General features: G+C 46.6%; 1 protein-coding gene and 1 long non-coding RNA gene across 2 annotated transcripts; one reads left to right on the top strand and one right to left on the bottom strand.

Annotated features, from left to right (window-relative positions):
- The first annotated feature begins 131 nt into the window (after nt 1-131).
- On the top strand, nt 132-16,803 carry LOC136199634 (uncharacterized). Its single transcript, XM_065989879.1, has 50 exons — nt 132-169; nt 217-491; nt 607-708; nt 765-1,070; nt 1,123-1,401; nt 1,457-1,744; nt 1,793-2,119; nt 2,172-2,454; nt 2,506-2,612; nt 2,668-2,861; nt 2,909-3,014; nt 3,061-3,207; nt 3,264-3,557; nt 3,610-3,915; nt 3,967-4,237; nt 4,287-4,393; nt 4,451-4,644; nt 4,692-4,806; nt 4,860-5,000; nt 5,054-5,347; nt 5,402-5,707; nt 5,757-6,030; nt 6,084-6,187; nt 6,246-6,439; nt 6,487-6,592; nt 6,639-6,785; nt 6,833-7,126; nt 7,179-7,484; nt 7,534-7,798; nt 7,848-7,954; nt 8,009-8,202; nt 8,250-8,364; nt 8,413-8,559; nt 8,610-9,685; nt 9,745-10,225; nt 10,282-10,593; nt 10,657-10,956; nt 11,010-11,324; nt 11,377-11,643; nt 11,709-12,023; nt 12,077-12,670; nt 12,729-13,037; nt 13,097-13,363; nt 13,420-13,806; nt 13,861-15,806; nt 15,864-16,072; nt 16,123-16,172; nt 16,224-16,347; nt 16,397-16,444; nt 16,498-16,803. The coding sequence occupies exons 2-45, from the start codon at nt 470-472 to the stop codon at nt 15,510-15,512; spliced, it is 12,717 nt and encodes a 4,238-aa protein (XP_065845951.1). The 5' UTR covers nt 132-169; nt 217-469; the 3' UTR covers nt 15,513-15,806; nt 15,864-16,072; nt 16,123-16,172; nt 16,224-16,347; nt 16,397-16,444; nt 16,498-16,803.
- Nucleotides 16,016-17,076, bottom strand: LOC136199644 (uncharacterized). Its single transcript, XR_010673122.1, has 2 exons — nt 16,658-17,076; nt 16,016-16,493 (listed from the first exon to the last, which is right to left on the bottom strand). It is a non-coding gene; the product is annotated as an uncharacterized lncRNA (long non-coding RNA).
- Nucleotides 17,077-17,179: the final 103 nt, after the last annotated feature.

Below are 17,179 nucleotides of genomic sequence, written 5' to 3'. Positions count from 1 at the left end.
AGCACGCTGTTTTCTTAGTAAATAAGCTGTGTTTGCGGAAGACCTGGCGTGGTAAATGGCGCGTGGCTTTTTCACAGGAATGTCGCGCCCAGATGTCGCACCATAGATCTCTCTATTTTATCCATGGTCGCACTGTCGATTCTCCTCATAGGAGAGCTTTGGCTCGAACGTACGCGCCCCTTACATGCAGACATGCCTGTTTTTATAACAGCTTAGCCTGTCATTCAATTAGAGAGGCCGAGACGTTTGCTGGTCATACCCTTACCGCCTCCCGAACCGCGTAGACGTACGTGGAATCGATCTCCTGCTATCAGGCTCAGATATTGCGCCGAAAGCTCTTGTGCGCGCCTATAGTCGCGAGTCCCCGCTTGTCCCGCCCGATCAGGAACAAGCAATTGAGGTGGAACTGAGGCGCAAGCGAGCTTGACTACCGGTGACGCGTTCTGCTGTACGTCGTGCGAATCAAGTCATGATCAAGCCGATCATCGAAGGTGAGAACACGCGAAGGTCTTATTTCCGCATAGTGGTGGCGAGGAAAACGCGATTACAGTACCATTACACGTGACCAGCAGCCGGACACGCGCAGAACATTGTTTTTTTTTGCAGGAGCAGGGCGTACGGATCTGCGCGTCGTTCTGGTCTTGCTGCTTTGGTCGACGGTTTCGCAGAGTTCCACACCGACGCCTTGGACAGTGCCTGCGGAACGAGGTGGCGACGATTCAATTAATCTATACCATTCCTAAATAGCGTTTTTCTCTCTCTAGCTCCGACTGGTCCTCCGCGCAACGTTAGCGGCGAGGTCATCGAATTCGATTCGTCTGTCTCGTCGGTTCTTCTCACCTGGGAGCCGCCTCCGTTTTCCGACGTCAACGGCATTCTCATTGGCTACACCATCTACTATCAGCGAATCGACGAGACGAATGCGTCGGTGTTATACGTCAACGAAACCGAATACACCTTGTTTGTTGAATCTTTTGAAGACTATAACATAACTATAGCAGCTCGAACGAGTGCGGGAGAAGGACCTGATGGGCCTAGTCCTCCCTTGAAAATAAACAGCGCGAAGGGCTGTAAGTTCTTCTATATATGGTAGTGACGTTAAAAATAAATGTTCCTATTTAGTGCCGGATGTTCCGGTCAATGTAACGGCTATGACGAACGGTTCATTTGCTTTGTTGGTGTCCTGGAAGCCTCCTATGAAGCCCAATGGAGTCATAGTTGGTTACAGGGTATTGGCTTGTGATTTGGAACTGTGTCATAGCAACGTCACTGATGGAACGACTACGTTTGTTATCTTTGAAGAACTGCGTGCTTTTACGCTGTATCACGTCTTTGTCTTTGCAAGGACAAGTGCAGGAGAAGGCTCGTCCAGCTGCAGCAGCGCCTATACGGAACAGACAGGTAAAGGAAACAAAATGACGCGCATTTCAGTGGTGAAATGTAATTTTTTGTTCAGCTCCAAGTGCTCCTCCTCAGAATGTCTCTGTTGTTGTCTTGAATTCAACTAGTTTGTATGTATCATGGGACCCACCTCCTGATAGCCATCGCAATGGCATCATTGTGTACTACACGGTTGTGTATGCTACAGGCATGACTAATCGTTCACAGCTTGTTCCCGGTGGAATGCTCTCACTTACTCTTACCGGATTAAATGAGTTTACTCGTTACAACGTCAGCGTCCGTGCTTTTACCGTGGCTATAGGTCCGGAGAGTTTGCCAATAAGCGTGACCACTGACGAAGACGGTTAGAGTACTTCTTTCTTTTTGATTTATGCTGATTGTTTTTTCACAGCGCCTAGTCAACCGCCGACTAATTTAACAGTCACCCCTATTGATCCTTGTTTTAACTATTGGGAAAATTGCGGTCTGAGCAAACTTCAGGTCAAGTGGGATCCTCCTCCTGCGGAAGATCGCAACGGAATTATCATTCTTTATGAAATTTACTACATTGGAGCAGAGTTTGATACGGAACTTCATATAGCTAATGTGAGCGGGAACGTTCAGTCATTGACGCTGACTGGCCTGGAAGAGTACGTCATTTATGACGTCAGAATTCGAGCTTTCACCCACGTTGGTCCCAGCTCTTTCTCTTTGGATCAGTCTGTTAGAACGTATGCAGGTTAGTACAGTAAATGGTCCGAGAAACAATAGATCATTGAAGAAATTTTTAGCGGCGCCTGCAAGTCCTACAGTTCTTTCTATCCAGAATGTCAGTTCATTTTCTAACATTGACGGTCTGGCTGGTCTCAAAGTGACTTGGTCTATTTCTCCAAGGGATGTCAATGGATTATTTGTGGGAATAGACATTCTTTTTCAATGTTCTTCCTATGGCTACTATATCCATTTCAGCAGTTACGAAGAAGGACGAATTCAAATGATGTGTGACTGCGATTATCATGGCGAAATTAATTTCGTGAAGAACGAAACTGAGTTTGTGATCACCAACTTGACAAGGTTCTTATCCTTACCCTTCTCATCTTGCTTATTTGAGACTTGTTTTTTTAGTTACTCATGGTACGACATTTATGTTCTCACGGTGTCTCAAGTTGAACCAGGAGGAAGACGATACAAGAGTGATTGGAATCCAAATATCGTCTTGACAGCAGAAGACAGTAAGGCGAACTCTGATTTGTTATTACTAATATTTTTATGTTTTAATAAAAATAGGACCAACTGGTGCTCCTCGGAATTTGTCCGTTGTTGGAACCATTGGAAGAAAGGAGCTTCTAATAACTTGGACCGAACTGCTGTGTACTCTGATCAACGGACTGTTGGAGAAGTACGTCATTTACTATCAAAGAGAGAGCGGGCTCGCAGTGCCAAGTGATGTCCAAAATGTGACTGCATCTCCAAGTTCTACGGTACGACTAATTCTCAACTGATAATCGTAATCTAACTCGCTTAGTAGAATTACACTTTGTCAAACTTGGAGTCTTTTGGCGAGTATTCAGTGTGGATGCAGGCATTCACAGGTGCGGGAGGAGGTCCTCTTACTCCAATTGTCCGAGCTAAAGGTAAGACGTCTTTTACCGCTACACGGCTACGTTGGTGTATTTTCAGTTTGCGGATGTTATTTACCGGGTTCGGTGAGCGAAAATTGTGACCTGACGACGGGCCAATGCTTGTGCCGCGACGGCGCCGAAGGACAAAATTGTGATACGTGCATTCTATCGCAAAAACCATTCGCTAATATAAGCGAATGTCTTGGTACGATAGTCACAACCGGTTTTTCATTTGACTGCAATCAGAAAATTTCATTTTAGGTCCTGAGTTTCCACCTCAAAATATTACGGCCACCGTCTTATCTTCTACTACCATTCTGATAGAGTGGTCTCCTTTGAACAATTCCAACGTTTCTAGCTACAATATATATTATCGGGCGGATGGAGAGTCGCTGCGAAGACGATACGACGTTGATGACGTCAATGCGTACAACGCAACGCTGAGAGGTCTTAGTCCTTTTACCAACTACACGATCACGATGGATGCGGCTACCGGAGAAGACTTGAGTCCGGAAGGACCGGATCCTCCTCTGAGAGTTCGGACGGAAGAGGACGGTCAGATAAATAGTTCGCCTTTTTGTTCCTTTAGGCAATATTGACTTTGTAGTTCCTAAAGCACCGCGTCTGTTGTCAGTTTCTCGGTACCGTGACTACGCGAGTCCGGCTTTTCTTATCGTTCGTTGGGAAACTCTCTCTGTCGCCGATCAGAATGGAGTGATCACTGCTTATGAAATTAACTACCTAGGAGATGAATTCAATACCGATCCTCATTCTGTGAATGTCAGCGGAAGCGTTACTTCTTTGACTCTATCTGGCCTGGAGGAGTACGTAGTTTATGACATCAAAGTTCGAGCCTATACTAGCGTTGGTCCGGGTCCTTTCTCTGCAATTCTTTCTACAAGAACTTACGGAGGTTTGTAAGGAATGTCTCTTTCTTTATCTACATTAGATTGGGATGTTCTAGCTCCTCCTGCAAGTCCGACAATTCTTTCTATCCAGAACGTCAGTTCAAGTTCAAGCATTGATGGTCTGGCTAATGTCAAAGTGACTTGGTCTAACCCGTCTCCAAGAGATGTTAATGGATTGTTCGTGGAAACACGCATTTATTACACCTGCTCTTCCTACTACTACGCTTCCAAGGAGAGAGGAGTTCAAATGATGTGTGATTGCGATAGTCATTTCAACGACGCTCATGTGCAAAACGAAACGGAATTTGTGATCACCAACTTGACAAGGTTCTAATCTTTACCTCCTCTTTTTGATGCTCTTAGGACTTGCTTCTAGTTACTCGTGGTACGACATTTTTGTTTTCGCGGTGTCTCAAGATGGACCAGGAGGAAGACAATACGAGAGTGATTGGAATCCAAATATCGTCTTGACAGCAGAAGACAGTAAGGCGAACTCTGATTTGTTATTACTAATACCGTACTTATGTTCTAATCAATAAGGACCAACTGGCGTTCCTCGGAATTTGTTCGTTGTTGGAACCGTTGGAAGAAAGGAGCTTCTAATATCTTGGATCGAACTGCTGTGTACTCTAATCAACGGACTGTTGGAGAAGTACGTCATTTACTATCAAAGAGAGAACGGGCCAGCCTCGCCAAGTGATGTCCAATCCGTAGCTGTATCTCCAAGTTCTACAGTACGGCTAATTCTCAACTACTAATCGCAATCTAAACCGTGTTGTAGAATTACACTTTGTCAAACTTGGAGTCTTTTGGCGAGTATTCAGTGTGGATGCAAGCATTTACAGGTGCGGGAGGAGGTCCTCTTACTCCCGTAGTCAGAGCGCGGACAACTGGAGGTAAAACGTCTCTGAATTTACCGCTACTCGCGGCCAAGTTGGAGTGTTTTCAGTTTGCGAATGTTATTTACCGGGTTCGGTGAGCGAAAATTGTAACCTGACGACAGGCCAATGTTTGTGCCGCGACGGCGCCGAAGGACAAAATTGTGACACGTGCATTCTATCACAATTCGCCAGTATACCCGAATGTCTCGGTACGATAGTCGAACCAGGTTCGTTTGATCGCAATCAGAGAATTCTATTTTAGTTCCTGAGTTTTCACCTCAAAATATTACGGCCACCGTCTTATCTTCTACTGCCGTTCTGGTAGAGTGGTCTCCTCTAAATGATTTCAACGTTTCTGGCTACAATATATACTATCGGGCGGACGGGGAATCGCTGCGAAGACGATACGACGTCGATGACGTCGCTGCGTTCAACGCAACGCTGACAGGTCTTCGTCCTTTTACCAACTACACGATCACAATGGATGCGGCTACCGAAGAAGGCTTGAGTCCGGAAGGACCGGATCCTCCTCTGAGAGTTCGGACGGAAGAGGACGGTGAGATAGATAATCCACATTTGCATTGTTCTTTCATGATTGACCTTCTCGTAGTTCCTAAAGCACCGCGTCTGTTGTCAGTTTCTCGGTACCGTGACTACGCGAGTCCAGCTTATCTTATCGTTCGTTGGGCAACTCTCTCTATCGCCGATCGGAATGAAGTGATCACTGCTTATGAGATTAACTACGTAGGAGATGAATTCGATACCGATCCTCATTCTGTCAATGTCAGCGGAAACGTTACTTCTTTGACTCTATCTGGCCTGGAAGAGTACGTAGTTTATGACGTCAAAGTTCGAGCCTATACAAGCGTTGGTCCGGGTCCTTTCTCTGCAATTCTTTCTGCAAGGACTCACGCAGGTTTGTAAAGAATGTTTGTCATATATAATTTTGAGTTGAAATCTTCTAGCTCGTCCTGCAAGCCCGGTAATTCTTTCTATTCAGAATGTCAGTTTAAGCATTGACGGTCTGGCCGGTCTCAAAGTGACTTGGTCTAACCCGCCTCCAAGGGATGTCAATGGATTGTTTGTGGGGATAGATATTGAATTTTATTGTTCTTACGATGGCTATTATAACGGTTTTGGACCAGAAGGATATGCTCAAATGATGTGTGGCTGCGAGTATCACTACGAAATGGATTTTTTGAAGAACGAAACTGAGTTTGTGAAAACCAACTTGACAAGGTTCGAATCTTTACCTCCTTCCTCTCCTTGATGCTCTTAGGACTTGTTTCTAGTTACTCGTGGTACGACGTTGCTGTTCGCGCGGTCTCTCAAGATGGACCAGGAGGAAGAAAATATTCTAGCTATTCCTATCGTGTTGTTTTGACAGCAGAAGACAGTAAAGCGAACTCTGATTTGTTATTACTATTACTTATACTTATGTTCTAATCAACAAGGACCAACTGGCGTTCCTCGGAATTTGTTCGTTGTTGGAACCGTTGGAAGAAAGGAGCTTCTACTAACTTGGACCGAAATGCTGTGTACTCTGATCAACGGAGTGTTGGAGAAATACATTATTTACTATCAAAGAGAGAGCGGGCCGGCCGCGCCAAGTGATGTCCAAAATGCGACTGCATCTCCAAGTTCTACGGTACGACTAATTCGCAACTAATAATCGTAATGTAACTCGCTTAGTAGAGTTACACTCTATCAAACTTGGAGTTTTTTGGCGAGTATTCAGTGTGGATGCAGGCATTCACAGGTGCAGGAGGAGGTCCACTTACTCCAATTGTCCGAGCTAGAGGTAAGGCGTCTTTTTACCACTGCACGACTACATTGGTGTATTTCAGTTTGCGGATGTTATTTACCGGGTTCGGTGAACGAAAATTGTAGCCTAACGACGGGCCAATGTTTGTGTCGCGACGGCGCCGAAGGACAAAATTGTGACACGTGCATTCTATCGCAAAAACCATTTGCTAATATAGGCGAATGTCTTGGTACGATAGTCATTTCATTTGATTGCAATCAGAAAATTTCATTTTAGGTCCTGAGTTTCCACCTCAAAATATTACGACCACCGTCTTATCTTCTACTACCATTCTGATAGAGTGGTCTCCTTTGAACAATTCCAACGTTTCTAGCTACAACATATATTATCGGGCGGATGGAGAGTCGCTGCGAAGACGATACGACGTTGATGACGTCAATGCGTACAACGCAACGCTGAGAGGTCTTAGTCCTTTTACCAACTACACGATCACGATGGATGCAGCTACCGGAGAAGGCTTGAGTCCCGAAGGACCGGATCCTCCTCTGAGAGTTCGGACGGAAGAGGACGGTCAGATAAATATTTCACATTTTTGTTCTTTCAGGCAATATTGACCTTGTAGTTCCTAAAGCACCGCGTTTGTTGTCAGTTTCTCGGTACCGTGTCTACGCGAGTCCAGCTTATCTTATCGTTCGTTGGGAAACTCTCTCTGTTGCGGATCGAAATGGGGTGATTACTGCTTATGAAATTAACTACGTAGGAGACGAATTCGATACCGATCCTCATTCTGTCAATGTCAGCGGAAGCGTTACTTCTTTAACTCTATCTGGCCTGGAAGAGTACGTAGTTTATGACGTCAAAGTTCGAGCCTATACAAGCGTTGGTCCGGGTCCTTTCTCTGCAGATCTCTCTACAAGGACTTACGGAGGTTTGTAAAGAATGTTTATCATATTTAATTTTGAGTTGAAATCTTCTAGCTCGTCCTGCAAGTCCGGTAATTCTTTCTATCCAGAACGTCAGTTCAAATTCAAGCATTGACGGTCAGGCTGGTCTCAAAGTGACTTGGTCTAACCCGCCTCCAAGAGATGTTAATGGATTGTTCGTGGAAACACGCATTTCTTACGGATGCTCTTCAACTTACTACAACGATAGATACAATCAAATGATGTGTGATTGCGAATATCATGTCGACGATGCTTATGTGCAAAACAAAACAGAATTTGTGATCACCAACTTGACAAGGTTCGAATCCTTACCTCGTCACCTTGATGCTCTTAGGATATGTTTCTAGTTACTCGTGGTACGACGTTGTTGTTTTCGCGGTGTCTCAAGATGGACCAGGAGGATCGCGTTACCAAAGCGATTGGAATCCAAATATTGTCTTGACGGCAGAAGACAGTAAGGCGAACTCTGATTTGTTATTACTAATATTTTATGTTTTAATAAAAATAGGACCAACTGGTGCTCCTCGGAATTTGTCCGTTGTTGGAACCATTGGACGAAACGAGCTTCTAATAACTTGGACAGAACTGCTGTGTACTCTGATCAACGGACTGTTGGAGAAGTACGTCATTTACTATCAAAGAGAGAGCGGGCCAGCCGCGCCAAGTGATGTCCAATCCGTAGCTGTATCTCCAAGTTCTACAGTACGGCTATTTCTCAACTACTAATCGCAATCTAAACCGTGTTGTAGAATTACACTTTGTCGAAGTTGAAGTCTTTTGGCGAGTATTCAGTGTGGATGCAGGCATTCACGGGTGCGGGAGGAGGTCCTCTCACTCCCGTTGTCAAAGCGCGGACAACTAGAGGTAAAACGTCTCTTATCGTTACACGCAGCTAAATTAAAGTGTTTTCAGTTTGCGAATGTTATTTACCGGGTTCGGTGAGCGAAATTTGTGACCTGACAACGGGCCAATGTTTGTGCCGCGACGGCGCCGATGGACAGAAGTGCGACACGTGCATTCTATCACAAGAGCCATTCGCAAATATCACCGAATGTCTCGGTACGAGTCATAGTGACAATTGCAAAAATCGAACATTTTTATTTCTATAGAAACAATTGACAACACTCCTTTTAACTGTCTCGATCCTCCTCGAGGATGGCCAAATCAGTGCAACGACGTGGCTCTACCATCGCGACCGCCAGCTCGCCTTCACGTCAGCGCAACGGTACTGTCCGGCGACAGCGCTCTTCGAGATCACGTCAGCGTGTATTGGAACGGTTGGACGTGCTTCTTCACGTGTCCACTAACGTACACGTGGAAAGTCTATATTCTCGTGCGTCGAGACAGCTTCCTCGTGATGCCGCCTCGATTTAGTCAGTCTCACCGAATCGATCATCAACCCGTTCGTTATCCCATTTTCATTCATCCTTTCTCGGGAATGAATCTGCTTGAATTGACGGTCGCTCACGGTTTCCATACCTCAATCGTTCGAAGTCTTATCTTGGTAGACACAGTGGAAGGTTCCTCGGTTGCTTTATCGGCTCGTCAGAAGCTTCAGTTCACGTCGGCCAAATACAAAAACTGGCAAACAGATCAACGTCGACAAGATCTCGGTGTTAGCTGGGAAAACCATTTCTACAACACGTACATCAAGAAAAATCCGTCACTGTTATTTCCTATTGAACGACCTCAGTTTGGATACGACGTCGTCACGCCGCCACTGTCGTTTTCCGGCATCCAAACGTTCAATAACTCGGGAATCATGTCTTTCGGACTGTCGCTTTATCAGAAGAACGCTACCTACAAGCGGCTGATCGCATCTCAGAATTTCACGGCTCTGGAACGGAATTGGGTCTATCGTCATCCGAAGCCCTTTGAATCGGGCGAAACGTACGAAGTTGAGATGACGGCGAAAGATGTCTTTGGACATCATGCGTTCAGTTCGGCTTTGGTTTACACAGACTTCACTCCGCCGTCGATCACCGACGTTATCGTTTGGAAACGCGAGCAGAGTCCTATCAGAGATTTAGATCTTTGCTCGGAAGGCCGAACTGGATCGGTGTTCACTCTCGAACTGAGGGCAATGGACAAAGAGAGCGGAATTGAAACGATCGAGTGGACTATCTCAAAGACAAAGAGTTCGACGACGAGCGAAGGACGCGGTACAATTACTTCGCAAATTCAGGTATGCAGCGTTAAAAAATTAGACACCAATAAGTGATCTTTGGCTTTCTGATTGTCTAGTCTCAATGTCTCGATCGTGACGAGTCTTGCTATTGCGCTACCGACGGCGTGTGCGTTTTGAAAACGTTCACGTCTGGGCTTCAAGGATTGGAGACGCTTTTGAATAGCAAGACGTTCTACCTAACGATTCGGGCGAATAGTCGATCTGGATTGACATCCACACCGTTGGAGAAGGAAAATCCTGAAACAAATACAGCGGGAATATCTCCTACACTCGAAAGCTTGACACCAGCCAGCAGAACGATGAGAGTTAGGTGGTCTCTAAGCAGGTCGTCAACGAGATTTCTTGTGATTGCCTGCCGAAAAGATTTAATAACAGAAAGATGTGTCACTTGTTTGGAAGTGAGCGTTGACGGATCGAAACGTGAAGCAGAGGTTGAAAATTTAGAGCCCGTGACTAATTATCGAGTCCAAATTGAAGCGTTTGACGGAGATAACTCTGGCTTGAGTGCAGCTGGCGAGACAAAGACGCAAGAAGACAGTAAGTTCATTTAGAAAGAAATTTCGTGTGCAAACTGTAGGTGGATTTTTGTGTAGGTCCGGACGGGAGTCCTATCAATATTGCGGTCACGACTCTACCTAATAAAGAAGCTCTTGTCGTATGGAAACCACCTGATCTGTTTGAACAGAACGGCAAAATCACGAACTACAAAGTAGCAGTCGAGATTAAAGACAGTTTAGGTCAATGGGTTTTAGCACAAGCCGAAATCGGCACCGTCGCACCCCAGACGAACGCGACAGTGAGAAATCTTTTCTCTGGACGAAAGTATCGAATACGAGTTAGCGCTGCGACGGCGATTGGCTTCGGGCCACTGTCAGACCCCTACGATTTCACCACTCCGGAAGACGGTAAAAAAGCAAATATCTAATACAGTATCTAATGATTTTTCTGCATTTGCCATTTGTTCACAGTTCCCGATGAGCCACCAGCAAACGTTTCTCTGGCTCGCGCCACAAAAAGCAGCGTAAGGATTTCTTGGGAAGCGATACCTAGTGGTAGTCGCAACGGTATTCTTCGCGACTACGTCGTCACGTACGTCGCTCAGAAGGGCGGCGAAGCGGAGAAAACAGTAACAGTGCGCGGAACAGAGACGTCGGCTACGCTTAGCGGTCTTTTACCGTACACGTTTTACATCGTCAAAGTGAGCGGTAGAACAAACAAGGGCCTCGGACCGGTCAGCGACGATCTTACAGTGCGGACGAGTGAAGACGGTAAGGTGTACGGTAATAGTTTTGAATTATGGAGACTTTATTTCTTCGTGTAGTTCCTGGTCCTCCTTCTGTTGGACGAGCTGATCCTGTGAGCTCGACGGCGATCTCTCTGAGCTGGACGGCACCGTCGGAACCTCGCGGCGAGATTTTGGACTATCGCATTTTTGTATTTTCATCGTCAAATCGTCGCCGGCGCGATTTGGCGTCGTTGGTCTCGGTTGCCAACTTCACGGTTCAAAGAGACGAAAGTAACATCATCATAACAAACCTTACGGAAGGAACGAACTATTCGATCTACATGCGAGCACGAACGTCGCAGGGACTAGGCGAGCAGACCGCTCTCGCTCACGTCGTGACTCTGAAGCAAAGTTAGTAAATAGTTTGAATTGCTTTTCATTATTTGATTGTTCTTTTTTTTAGTTCCTGGAGCTCCACGAGGACTGACAGCAAGGTCAGGTACACCGGAAAGCATCTCAGTGTCGTGGCTAGCTCCGTCCGCTGGCAAAATCTCGCGCTACGTACTAGTTTACAGCGCAGATGATCAGAAAGGAGAGAAGCAAAACGTGACGACGAGAGATGAGTCTTACGTACTCGATCGTTTGTCTCCGTACACTTACTATCGGATTGAAGTGAAGGCCGAAGGTGGAAATGCAAGTGCCGTCACATTTGCCTATACACTCGAAGGAAGTATGTGTATAGAAATTGTACAGAGAATGGATGTACGATTATTATTATTTTTCCCTTTCACGCAGCTCCTGGTCCTCTTGGATCGTTTCGAATTCCCAACGTCGGCGCATCGTCCGTCCTTCTCGAATGGGAGCCGCCTAGATTCCCAAACGGTCGGATTGCTTATTCGTATCGCATTACCGAAACGGCAACGGGATGGACAACAGACGTGGATCTGCGTCCGGACGAACTCGGCTTGCCGGATGGTCGATTCTTTCGATGGAGAGTCGCCGATTTGACGGGATACACAGAATATCAGTTGTCCATGCGAGCCTTCAACATTCTCTACGATCACCAAGGTCCTACGTCAGACTTACTTGTCATCCGCACCAATCAAGGAAGTAGGAACTAATAACGATGTTTATTATTCTCGATTTGATTTGGGGGGTTTTAGAGCCGGGTCCACCTGATGCCGTTCGGGTCGATGCGACGAGACGAGCGAGTCTACTCGTCTCGTGGTCTCCGCCGAAGAAACCCAACGGCATTATCACCGAGTACGAGATCACCACGCAGTGGAAAAACGTAACAGGAACACCAAAAACATTCACAATCATTCACCAGAACAATCCAACGGCACGATTTCAAGAAGTAGAAGGACTCGAACATCCGGCACAGTATTCGGTCATTATTCGAGCAAAGACGATATCGGGAGAGGGAGCCGGCAGCAAGCCGATCCTAATGTTCACGAAATTTGTAGATCCCGATGATAGAACACCGCGCAACGTCACTCATTGGGATCTTACGTCGACGTCGGTGGATTTGAATTGGGAACGACCGTTGCACCCGAATCTGCTGAACTATACACTCACTGTTCGAATAGACGGATCTATTCCGTTCATTAGACGAGTTATCAATGCCAATGAGACGAGTGAAGATGTGGAAGGATTGATGCCGTATACGCTTTTCTCGGCCACGCTTGTTGCCGGTTACGCGGACGGATCGCTCGGAGACGTCTCCGATCCTCTATATTTTCAGACGCCTCCATCTGGTAATCGTAGTTTTCGACGTTTCTTCTCATTTTGTGATTGTAATATAATGATTATTAGCTCCGTCGTCCGCGCCGCGAAATTTCACTGTTAGCCAAACAAACGAAAGTTCGACGCTTTTTCTGAGTTGGATTTCGCCTTTGGAATCTGACTTGAACGGCGTGTTGTGCGGCTTCGTCGCGCAGTACTGGCCGCTCAACAGTCCCGATAGCAAACCGTCTACAACAGACTTTGACGCTGGAGATCACGAAGCGCTGCTTACTGAACTAACGCCGTACACCATGTATCGCGTAGAAATCGCGGCAGAAACGTGTAGTGTCGATGGTCAAGGTCCTTTCGCTTCTGGAAGAAACAGAACCGGTGAAGGAGGTTTGTTTCAATGAGTATTTATTTCATTCATTTAATTAATTATCGTCTTCTTTTTCCAGTGCCTAATAAACCAAACATTGACATGGTTAGCAGGAATTCGACGTGGGTAAAACTCGAGTGGAAAGTCGAGCCGAATGGAATTCTATTTCAAGTGGAAGCTAATATATCCTCTGGTCAAGGTCACGTATACAATACTTCGAACGTGACTGGTGAAGCGGAATTCTTTGGTCTGGAACCTTACCATCGCTATACCGTACGTATTCGAGCGCACTCGGGGCGAGGAGCGGGAGCATTTGGAACTCGAAATGTTTCAACTTGCGCAGCAGGTATGCATGTGCTCATATGACAATTAGGTACTGTACGTTATTTAATGTCTTTCCAGCTCCCCTGTCTGCGGCTGTGATTCACACTTGCGAAGCTCTTCAGGGGGATCAAGACAAAGTGAAGGCGATTCGATTAAATTACACGGACGTTTCTATGCCGGACTGGCGTGGTGAACGTCAAGGATACCGTGTCAATTTGTTCAAAGGCAACGAAACGGGCATTGGGCAAGTCTTTAGTGATACCAAGTACGTCGGGCAATCGGTCGGTGGATCAGATACCTTGGAGGTCGATGAGTCTACGATTGACTTCGACCAGTGGTACACGGTAACTATGGAAGCTGAAAGTCTCGCCGATTGCGGCCAAGGGACCGTCGGTCCGAGCAGCGATCCTTGCCAATTCCTAATTCCAACGCCAATTAACCCGCCTGGATCAAACACAGATGACGGTAAAAGATGTACAACGTTGTTTCTTTCTCGCTTTTTTATTTATCATCGTTTAGGGACTGACATGACAATGATCATTGCTATAGCTGTTTCCGTAGCTGTACTGGTACTAATCGTACTCGTGATCGTTGTAATTTGCGTGCGAAAGAGACGTCGTCAGGCAAAATTAGAAATCATGGAGATGGAGGACTTACAGAAACGCCGAAGCTTGTACGACGCCCACGGAGCAGCTCACTGGCTCTTGACGTGGCCAACGTACGACGAATTCCAATTCAGCAAGGACCGTCTCAAAATCGAAGACGAACTCGGCGAAGGTCAATTCGGAAAAGTCTACTCCGCCTGGGCCACGGGAATCGTCAAAGGCGAAGAAAAAACGCGAGTCGCCGTAAAGACGATGAAGCGAGGATCGTCGCAGGAAACGGCCGAAGATTTCCGAAAGGAAATGGAAATCATGATGGACTTCGATCATCCGAACATCGTCCGTCTTCTGGGAATCTGCACGCGCGACGAACCACTCTATCTCATCACGGAACTGATGAAACACGGCGATTTGAAGGACTACATTCGAAAAGCTCGTCCCAACGAGATGCATCCGCGTCCTCTTCTCTCGATCGCGCAACTGGTCGACATCGCCGCTCAGGCGGCATCCGGCGTCGCCTATCTCGCATCGCGCAAGTTCGTTCATCGCGACATCGCTGCGCGAAACTGTCTCGTCGGCGAAAACGACAAACAATTGTCGGTAAAAATCTCCGACTTTGGTATGGCAAGAGACGTGTATCAAGAAGAGTATTATCGTCGCAGAGGCGGCACGTTGCCGATTCGATGGATGGCACCGGAAGCGATCACCGACGGGAAATACACGGTCGAATCGGACGTCTGGTCACTAGGCGTTCTTTTATGGGAGATCTTCTCGTTTGGCTATCAGCCGTATTTCGGTCGAGACAACGAGCAAGTAATCGGCGGCATTCTTCAGGGTAGCTTGACTTTGGAGTGTCCGCCACTGTGTCCCCGGTCCGTGTTCCAGCTGATGCTTCGCTGTTGGGAGAGGAATCCGTCCGAAAGAATTCAGTCAGGCGACGTGGCCAACGCTTTGCAAGATATGAGAGATTTGTGCGACGATGGCAGCGAAGGGGTTTACGACCTCGCGTTGGATCAAAGGTACGTGTCTAGGAAGAAAGTCGCCGCCGAGCCGAGCAAGACGTCTTCGAGTTATTTAAATATGACGCCGACCCAATCGAAGCCGCCGCCCGTTCAAGAGGATTACCTGCCAATGAGTCCTGTCACTCCTTCTGGCACCAAATTGGATCCCATGTTTGAAGAAGAAGCTCTATTGCCTCAATCGAAAGACTCTTACTTAGATATGAGTGGTGGCGATGTTCCTTCTGCATCGAGCGGTCAGAAGCGTAATACGTACGTGGAAGTTCCGCAGAAAGATCCCGAAGAGGTGACGAAGAAAAAGAAATTGTCGTCGCAGGGTCCGGCTTACGCGAATGTCAGCACAGAGGATTTGGATTCGCCAAAAGCAGCGAGAGAAACTGGCGATAAAGGTGAGATGAAAAGCGGTGATCAACTGTCCTACGAAAATCCATCGTACACCGGCATTCCAACATCGGAACCTGTTTCAGGTAAGAAGGATCCGAGTGGAGAAAAGGCATTCGAAAATCCGTCGTACACCGGCGTCTCGTCCGAGCCGACAACTTACCTGTAGGCACAGCAACCTTTTCAGTGCACGCGCATACAACTTTAGCACAAATCACTTAGTAGGCACTACTACTGATAACCATTAGTAACCTGCACACTACGGATCGTTGGAGTCAGTTTTTGTGTTCTAAATGGTTGTAATTTTAGACAGTGAATGTTATAGTTAGTGGCAACAGGCCCTATGAAAATAGCGGATTTGCTGTCTCTGTCTTGTCACGTGCCTGTTCACGAGTACTGTCGTAAGAATAGCTCGAGGTGTCGTAACGCTGCACAAGCAAAGCGATCGTTTTCACTTCGTTTGGTAAGAACTAACGGCGAAATTCTGCTTATGCTGTACCTAATCGACGTCGTCTTGCAGTTTTTCACGTCTTTTCGCAGTTCCTTTCGCTGGAACGTGCCCGGAGTCTTCCAAGCCACATTCAATGAACAGAACGCGGCCTTAGATCGATTCAATCCGACGCAAAGTGTGCCGCATCCGCCAGGAAGCTAGCAACTTGAAATACTTATAAATGAAATTTGAAATATGAATTATGAATACTTATAAGTACAAAGTAGCCATCAAAAGAGGTCAGAGGCATTGCGTGACGCTAATGAATCATCTACAACTGCTCTGTTAGAAGCAGGCTATGTCAATCGGGCTTCTTTCATTGGGCTTCTTTCAGTGAAAGTAAACATTGCGTGAGGTCTTGATTTTTCTCTAATTTGGGTTTTGTTTCAGCTTCGTGTTCTTGGCCACTTGAACCATCGACACTTGTTCGCTTGCACGAGCGTTTGTCGTGAGCTGAACGTCTTAGGAAACGACCAGTCGCTTTGGGCAGCTCTCTTTCGTCGTTATTTCAAAAGTGACGTCAGCCCAAGATTGACTTTGTTATATCGCTCCTTTTTTTCTAGACGAATTGAAAAGAAAGAAACGCGGCGACGGTCATGGACTGGAAGAAGGTACTTACGTCGTCATCGAATTAGCGGCACTTTCATCTCTTCTTGTCTGCTAGGAATTCAGATTATGTTTGGAAAAGAAACGAAGTTGCCATGGCCATTATCCTCCGCCTCGCGTATGGCCAAGCCATGGGACGGGCGTTGGCAGTCCGTACAGTACGGAACGGTTTCATGGGAATGAGAGGCGGCGAATATGATAGACTATACCTTACTCACTGGCATCTCCACTGCGACCGATTCATCCCTATTCAAGGGGTGGGGGCCGAGTGGGGTCATTGTTCCCGCCGACGTGAATATTATAGATTGTATCAAGGCGATTTGGGTCTCCGACTCTCTTTTACAGTAAATTGGCATGCATTTGACCCCGTCCCCCTCCCCGTCTTTTTCGTTAGCAATTAATTAATCTCCCCCCGTTAGCGCGGTAAGTGGAAGAATAGCTTCAATCCATCATGTGATGAGCCCTGCAACAGGAAATTTGTGTCTAAGACTAGTCGTTATTCAGATGGTCGAACCCGAAGCGTCTCGTTGTAGCTAGATAGATACTGACGGCAAAATGGAACCGATCGGTGCGCGACTCCGTTTTTCGAAGCACGCTGTTTTCTTAGTAAATAAGCTGTGTTTGCGGAAGACCTGGCGTGGTAAATGGCGCGCGGCTTTTTCACAGGAATGTGATGTCGCACGTACCATAGATCTCTCTATTTTATCTATGGTCGCACGGTCGATTCTCCTCATGGGAAA

This window comes from Oscarella lobularis, chromosome 1, assembly GCF_947507565.1.
Source record: "Oscarella lobularis chromosome 1, ooOscLobu1.1, whole genome shotgun sequence".
NCBI lineage: Eukaryota > Metazoa > Porifera > Homoscleromorpha > Homosclerophorida > Oscarellidae > Oscarella > Oscarella lobularis.
This window is presented reverse-complemented; position numbering and strand designations above follow the sequence as displayed.